The sequence below is a fragment of the Aegilops tauschii genome, chromosome 2, assembly GCF_002575655.3.
Source record: "Aegilops tauschii subsp. strangulata cultivar AL8/78 chromosome 2, Aet v6.0, whole genome shotgun sequence".
NCBI classification, from domain to species: Eukaryota; Viridiplantae; Streptophyta; class Magnoliopsida; order Poales; family Poaceae; genus Aegilops; species Aegilops tauschii.
This window is the reverse complement of record NC_053036.3, coordinates 620,164,786-620,173,514: the sequence shown is the minus strand read 5'-3', so window position 1 is coordinate 620,173,514 and position 8,729 is coordinate 620,164,786. Positions and strand designations below refer to the sequence as shown.

The 8,729-nt window shown below is 41.2% G+C and overlaps 1 protein-coding gene across 1 annotated transcript; it reads right to left on the bottom strand.

The window, feature by feature from the left end:
• Positions 1–207: 207 nt before the first annotated feature.
• Positions 208–8,049, bottom strand: LOC109753592 (protein DETOXIFICATION 29). The gene is made up of 8 exons (XM_020312515.3): positions 7,812–8,049; positions 1,745–2,286; positions 1,558–1,644; positions 1,365–1,421; positions 1,006–1,244; positions 811–929; positions 617–703; positions 208–493 (listed from the first exon to the last, which is right to left on the bottom strand). The coding sequence occupies exons 1-8, from the start codon at positions 8,007–8,009 to the stop codon at positions 395–397; spliced, it is 1,428 nt and encodes a 475-aa protein (XP_020168104.1). The 5' UTR covers positions 8,010–8,049; the 3' UTR covers positions 208–394.
• Between the last annotated feature and the right edge of the window lie 680 nt (positions 8,050–8,729).

The following is an 8,729-nucleotide window of genomic DNA, read 5'->3' as shown; positions in this document are numbered from 1 at the left end:
AGGCTAATTTTTATTATTCTATGGAATGCGTAGGATAAAAAGAATTCCTCCATAGAAATAGGATTCTATTCCTACAAACTAAAGGGCCATGAAGGAACTTTTTCTATGAAAATTTAATCCTATGCAATTCCTACAAAATTCCTTCAAACCAAAGGAGGCCGTAGAGGGTTCCGCCAGGACGAGAGACGAAAAAACCAGAGTGGAAATCTGGAACAGGGTTCGATTGGGAAAAAAATCGATAGGGGTGGGCCGAGCAAATGAAACGAAACGAAACGGGGACAGACTCCCCTTTAACAGTACAGATACAGATATAGTCATACAGATAATCTATCTACCTTTGTTTTTCATGTACATATACATAGCATTGTCCAATCTGCATGCAGGAACCATCTGATTATTGATCTATGATATTGTTTGTCGCAGTTGTTGTGGCCGCCGGCAATGTTTCACTGCTTCCTCCCCACTTCTTTATCCTCTCCTCGGCCAACATAGCCTGCACCGTAAAAAGTCCAGACATTTCTTAAAATAAAGATATGCTCAACTACGATCGAGTCATTATATATCTATATAGGAAAGAAAGAATGAGAACGAGTGATATTAGTGTAGTACTGCACACCTGATTCTCCCACTTGGCTCGGAAGCAAATTATGATAAGTATAGCAGTCTGCAGCAGCGTGCCAATTGACATGCCCACCCAAATCCCCTGCAGATATACATTGTTGTATAATCAGAGCAGGTTAGAATCAGATTGGCCGTTCTAATTAATTATGTATCCATAAATATTTGAAGTTGATTTGGTTTTGCTCTTACCAATGCACCAAGTTTTAGCTTGAAGCCAAAGAGGACTCCCAGTGGGATGCCAAACAAGTAGTAGCACACAATGTTTATGAACGCCACAAGCGTCTGCCACCCTGCTCCTATCGCCACACCTGCAAAGCGACATGTTCCAATTGTCATTGGGATCACTGGTTTAATTTGGTAACTGATTGGCGTAGTGGTACGTGCCTGAGAGCACAGGCTGGATGCTGTTGAGGAAGATGGATGCTGCAAGAAGGTAGCCAAGCTTTGCAGCTCCCCCCACGACCCTGTCGTTGTCGCTGAAGAACCGTGGCAGCTCGGTCCTCCAGATGAGGAACACGGCCAGGAAGACCGCCCCGATGGCGGCGGACGTCAACACTGCTATGATCATCGAGAACTTGGCCGCCTTAGGCCTGTTCGCGCCCAGCTCGTTCGACACCCTAACGCTGCATCTCGAGAACTTTCGCATTAGCAAAAATACTGATGAATTTTATACTTCTTTTTTTTATACAGTTGCAGTCTTGTGTGGAGTACTATTTGTGTTGTTGCGTGCATTATCTATATACCTCACTGCTGCATTGAAGCCTATTGCCACCATAAGGGTCCAGAGCTGGTAATTGATGCTGTAAAAAAAAAATTAGACACGTTGATGTAAAAAAAAGAGTCAGACATGGAATACCGTTTAATCTTCGTGAGACAAACACTATTGTCTGTGCGCGCATAGTTAGGTTGCTGGTTCGTCAGATAAAAACTGCTTACCAAACGGACATGACGTCTACCTGGAGTTGAGCATTCTTCAGGAGACCCACAAGGATGAGCACTGCACTGTAGTACCACAGCTCCAAGCTAGATAAGAACCCATCGTGCATATACACAATTTAAATTAATCTGCTTGGTGATTGAATTATAATCATATAGCAAGCTAAGAATTGAAACATGTACCAACCAGAGCATCACGGCGGAGGCGAGGGACAACTTGACGAAGGCGGTGAGATTATTGAAGGCCAGCACGGAGAACCCCTTCCACGCCTCTGGGAAGCAGCCGGAGACGAGGTAGGCGAACTGCGCAACGATGATGATCCACCAGGTGACATTCCCGATCATGGCGGCGCCGAAGAGGCCGTGGCCGAGGCGTGTGACGAAGAGGTAGTTGAGCGCGATGTGGAGGGCGAGCCCTGCGCCGGAGATGAAGGTCATGGCCCAGACCTTGCTCTGCGCCTGGAAGAACTTCTGCAGCGGGAAGTTGGCGGCGTAGGCGAACAACTGCGGGACGACCAACCGTGTGTACCGCCCGGCAACGGCAGAGATGGCAGTGGGCTGGTGGAGCGCCCGCAGGATTGGCGCCGTGAAGACATAGGTCGGCGCGAGTGCCAGCGCGGTGGCGCCGCAGATGATCCAGGAACGCTGGATGTAGACGCCGAGCATGTCAACCTGTCCGGCACCCACCGCCTGCCCGCATAGCGTCTCCAGCGCGCTGCCCATGCCAACCTGCAAATGCACCCCCTAGCATCATCCGCTAGCGCGTGGTTTGTAGTTGAAACATATGCATGCGCGGGAAAGAGTGAAATTCAAACGTGTCCATGACTCGTGGTGGGCTTTAGCCAGAAGCCCAGAACACACCGACATATCGGGACATCACATGGTGCACATATTGTGTGTGGAAGGCAATAGACAAAGTTTGCGTGGAAAAAAAATCCATTCTAGTCACTCCTCTTTTGCTGTCGAGGCGTGCGGTAAATATTAATGTATTTCACCCAAAACCTCTCTTGATTCTCCCTTTCCCCACATGACCAAGCCACCGGTCCACCATCGTCGACATCTTGTTCTTTGGTGGCTACCGTCATTGGGTCTGACCGCCAATTGAGCGTCTTCCCAATTAACCACTCATCTACACAGAAGGTCTTGAGTTTGATCCCTCGTCATGCCATGTGCAGTCAAACGGGTGCCTGGTTCAAGGTGGGCTCTGTCCATTTGTTTTTTAGTTTGTTATCCTTTTTACCCCACGTTTTCTGCAAAATGCCTTCAAAGATCTAGGCATGCGGCTCGAGATAACCATGAGGTTGTCATTCACCGTCGTGATTTTCTCTGGCCATTTAAAGGAACACCTCGTTATCTATATGTTAGCGTTCTATGAACCTTTGGAGGCGTTTTTTAACATATTTGAATAACTACCGTGTTGTAGTGACACCGTCACACCACACGGTGCACGTACTCTGTGTGTGGATCTCACTAGACAAGTTTGCCTGGAAAAACAATCCACTCTACCCACTCCTCTTTTACTGTTAAAAAAACTCTCTCAGCGATCAACGCTAAACCTCTCTTCATTCTCTCTCTCTCTCTCTCTCTCTCAAAAGCCACCGTTCCACCACCCTCAACATCTTTATCTTCGGTGGCTACCGCCATTGGACCGGCCTCCAATCGAGCATCTTCTCAATTAACCACTCATCTACGTGACTTTTTATGACGTCCTTGCCACCCCACAATTCCCACCCCTCATATTGACATACAACCCCTCACACACAGGTTGCCCAAATCTCCCTGGTCATGGGTAACCAACAAACATATATGTCATTTTAAGAAAAATCTTAAATATAGTATAGAAATATATTTAAAATGATAAAGTAGTATATACGCTAGAGATAATACAGTGGGAGTCTTAGAACTTGCATGTGACGGTCAGCTCGATGCACAAACTTGTAAAATACGTGATTGTGGTCATCAAAATTGCGTGGACGTGCAAATACGGCCACATATCAATATAGTATATGAATCTATTTAAAATGATAAGGTAGTATATATATTAGAGAATACAACAGGAGTCCTAGAACTTGCATGTGTCGGTCAGTTTGGTGCACGAACTTGCACAATGCGTGATTGTGGTCATCAAACTTGCGTTGGCGTGCAAATACGGTCACATATCCAGTACGCGGGCGAATCCGCTGCTCGCACGGCACGCTACCGTGGACGGGGCCCACTGTCAGTGACAGATTGCGCTCCGTGTAACGTGTTTTTACATAAATACCCCTCGCCTTTTTATTTGCGAAAAAGCCCCTAGTTTGCAGAAAAAAAAGGCTCCTGTTGGACCGAACACACCACCTCAAGCAACCCGATGCAGGACCAAAATTGTGCACCAGGCACATTCACGTTACTAGGGTGACATACAACTTGATTTATCCTGGAAACGTCGGGGATTATCAACTATATTTTTTTGCATGGATTATCAACTAAATATCTGCCGTCTACATGATTGGACTAAATACAGGTAAAATGTACAGGCAACTCTTTATTAAATATACACTTTTATATTACATAAAAATATATTTATTTAATACGTACATTTAAAATATTTATTAAATAAAAATATTCAATGAATACAAAAAGAATTATACAGTCGCTGCTTATATATTTTAGTTATAAAAAATGATGAAGACAAACATTAATAAATATTTATGAATATTCACTTGTGTATATTTTTTACTAATGACTTGTATATAAAAAATTATATAATTTACGTATTAAACATGATGAAATATGCATACCAAGAGTTTAGATTTTAAATTATGAATGTATTCAATTGTACAAACATTGAACTAGACAAACGTGCTTATAATCATTGAAGTGCTTGTATAATTTTAATTTTAAAAACATTTGTATTACAATTAATACAACCATTTCTTTATAATGCATAAATATTATTATAAAATACATGATTTTTTTATGCGACATGAATTTCTAAAAAAAAGAACATGTGCAATTATACTAATATTTTTAGTTATAAATATTTGAAAAATATTCCCTGAATTTCTAAATAAAAAGCACATTTTTATAATTATGATTTAAAAAAATTGTATTATAATTATACAAACATTCTTTATAAGTAGTTCATAAGTATTATCTAAAAATATGATATGAACAATATTTGAAATTTATATTTATTACTGAGATTATAATTTCCATACTATCTTTTTAGCAAAATTAACATAGTATCTACAATTTTTTTTAATGAACAGGTGCAAAATGGGGCGCACAAACTGTAGCGCATTTTGCTCCACGAGCGCCTCTGTTCACGCAAATTAGGGAGTAGTTTTCCTATCGGTAGACACCTACAATGGTGCGTTGTACTCCCTCCGTTTCTAAATATAAGCCTTTTTAGAGATTTTAATACAAACTACATACTAATGTAGATAAACATATTTTATAGTGTAGAATCATTCATTTTGCTCCGTATGTAGAATCTTTAAAAAAGGCTTTTTATATTAATAAACGGAGGGAGTAGTTGTTAGACGGTTTGTCTGCTAACCTTGGGTTATGGGTTCGAGAGGCTTTGCACCCACACTTTTTCATGTTAATTTTTGCTCATTGGCAAAACCCATCAGTGGTTCCTTTTTTGCAAATAAAAAAGGTGAGGGGGTTTTGCGCAAAAACACGTCACACCAAGGACCACCTATCACTGACATTGGACCATGTCCGCACTGGCATGCTGCGCAAGCATAAGATACGCCCGTGTATGGGATATGTGACTGTATTTTGCACGTCCGTGCAAATTCGATGATCACAATCACGTATTTTACAAGTTTATGCATCAAACTGACCGTCGCATGCAAGTTCTAAGACTCCGAGTGTGTTTACCTCTATACTACCACATGGTCGTATGTAAGACGTGGGTGTAACAACACCAAATGGTAGGATGTGAAATTGAAGTTCTAGGTTTGTCCCGAGTCAAACTTTTTTAAGTTCCACCAACTCTATAAAAAATATGATATGATCTAGTACAATCCCAAATACACATAGTACAAAATTATTTCATAAATAATTTCTTGAAATTTAATTTGATGAATATTATATGACTTTGCATAACATAAACAAAATTGACTTAGGACAAACTGAGAAGTTCAATTATTTTGAAATGGAGTTAGTAAGTAGGAATGCGCGCTAGCATATGCGTGTTAATTGGCGTGCCTGCCTGCGTGCGTCGGTGCGTACCATGACACCGTAGGCGAAGCCCTCAATGACGTTTATAGCGACGGTGACGGCGCCTAGCTCGAATGTTATTTGACCACCAAACTTTACAAGCTCCCATAACATTTGTTGATGATCATTCCCACAAACTTTCAGATTTTTTGAAATATTTTGCTATGTTTTCTTGCGTGGGTGCACCGTGGTTGCACCGAAGGTGGGTGCAGCCACTACTTTCCCTAATGTATTTCATTTCCCCTTTATCTCTGTCGATGGTGAAACCTCTCTTGATTCTCCCTTTCTCCCTCTCGGCCACCCAACGGCCCACCACCATCAACATCTTCATCTTCGGTGGCCACCGCCATTGGATCAGCCTCCAATTGAGCGTCTTCTCAGTTAACTACTCATCTACACGTCTTTTCATGACGTTGTTGCCACCGCACAGGGCCCCAACCCCTCATATTGACATACAACCCTCACTCACTCCCTGCTCATGGGTAACCAACAAACGTGTAGGCTATTTAAAACAAACATCTGATATAGTTTATGAACATATTTAAAATGATAAAGTACTATATATACTACCACATGATAGGTAGGTAAGACGTGAGTGTAACAACACCAAATGGTAGGATGCAGCAGGTTTAAAATTGAAGTTAGAGGTTTGTCCAAAGTCAATCTTTTTTAAGTTTGACCAACTCTACAAAAAAATGATACGTCACTGTTAAAAAAATCGGTCAATTTAGTGATTTATCGTCCGATTTATCGTCAATCGGTGGGTGACCGATAAGATTATGCCATATCATCGAGAACGGCATTTTGGAGCTCGGCCTTCATGGATGCCCTTTTTTTAATTTAAAATTCATACTTTTTTTGTTTCAAAAATTTCTGAAAAAATTGTACAAGTATATAAGGATGTGATGTGTATGTGTGTAAAATTTCAGGATGAAATACCTTAAGATGCGATCTGTGCAAAAAGAACAAACTCATGGACTTTTTGAATGAATAGTATCATGTGTTGAAAAGTCATAGATTTGTCTTTTTGCACAGCCCTCATTTCAACCTATTTTGTCCTAAAAATTTACACACATATGTGTTATTCCTACATCTATGTCTGTATTGTTTTTAGAATTTTTTGAAATGTAAAATATGAATTTTTTTGAATTTTGAACTTTTCAAAAATTGGCCTTCATGGAGGCCGAGCTCCAAAAGCAATTTTCACATATCGTCATCATTTATCGTTTGGACCGATTTATCGCTCTGACAGGCGATTTATCAGGAATATACCGATAAATCAGGACTATTTCTAGCACTATATGTGCAAGAACTATGTTTATTTCTGTTTTGTGGACCTTGTTATGTAATATGTATGGCTGTCCTGTTTTGTTTGCCATGTACAACGATTCAAAGGCAAAGGATCAAGATAACACTTCTATTCAATATTTGTTTTTGTTGAACATATCATATTTTAGTGTGGGAAATCTGGGATTTGTAAAAAAAAATTGGCCATTAATAGTCAACCGATAAAATCAATAAATTGCCTGATTTTCGATTAATCTCTAATCCCCAGCCAACCGAGACGCAGCGATAACTGATATCCTCAACATTTAACGATCTACAATACCAAATACGCATAGTACAAAAACTATTTCATAAATAATTTCTTGAGATTAATTTGATATTCTAGATGTTAATAAAAAATTCTATAGACTTGGCATGACATAAACAAGTTTGACTTGTTGCGACAAAATTATTTTAAAACGGAGTTAGTAGGTACTACCTTTGTGCTAAATTTTGACCTTAGATTTAACTAACAAAATGGTAATGCATGTGATAAAAATAATATCATTAGAAACTATGTCCAAATATGAATTCAGCAATATAATTTTTTGTGACATGCATTATTATTTTCTTAGTTAAATTTATTATCAAAATTTAGCACAAAAGGACCAATAAACCAGAACCGAGGTAGTAGCAAGTAGGAATGCGCGCTGAATGACGTTCAACAATATATAAGCATGTTAATTGGTGTGCCTGGCTACGTTCTTCGTGCGTACCATGACACCGTAGGCGAAGCCCTCGATGACGTTTATAGCTACGGTGACGGCGCCGAGCTCGACCTCCCCGATGTGGCCGACGAAGCCGATGGTGACGAAGCCGATGGAGAACTGGAACACGGTGGTGAGGATCGCCGGGAGCGCGATGTGCCACAGCGTCTTTGACTCCTGCCAGCACTTGCTCCCCATCTGAACCATCTCCGCCCGGCCGGCGCCGACGGTATATATGAAGTAGCTAATCCAAATCTACCTGTCGAACTGTCTTGCAACTTACTCTGTATACATGAACTCCCGGCCGACACATGCTCTAGCTTGCTGTTTCTGTACAAAGCCTGGTCGCAGCTAGCCAGCGAGCACACCTATATGTAGTAGCACCCGTTGGCTGTTGATGCATCGTTGTCGAGTCTAGCTTGTTGGGTGAAGTTGGGCCTGGTACACAGCTCTCCGATCGGCCAGGTCGTGCCCAGAGAGGGGTTACACAGGTTAGGTCACTAGACGCGGCAGGTCGATGGGGTAGGTGGCTGGGATTGAAACCCCTCAAAAGAAAATTTAGGTAGTAGGCGGGGCTTGAAGTCGCCTCGCTTGGCGCCAACCAGTGTTGTGGATTTCCTCTGATTTCAGAGGTTTCCATCAATCATTTATCCAGGGAATTTATCATTGATCTGCCGAAGCGAGGTGTTTTCATATTAGTTTAGTTTTTCAATCGGTGGTCTGGTGCATGCTAGCCGGTAGAATATGCTTTTTTGCTTTCCTGCTATTCTTGTACATATTTCAGTCTTCTATAAAACTAGTTGAGAATGCTCGTGTGATGCTACGGAGTAACCAAAAAACATAATGATTAAATGTATGCTCTTATTCAGAAATAGAACGGCAGTATCTTATTTCTATTGACCCCCTCCTTCCACCCACCTTTATTCT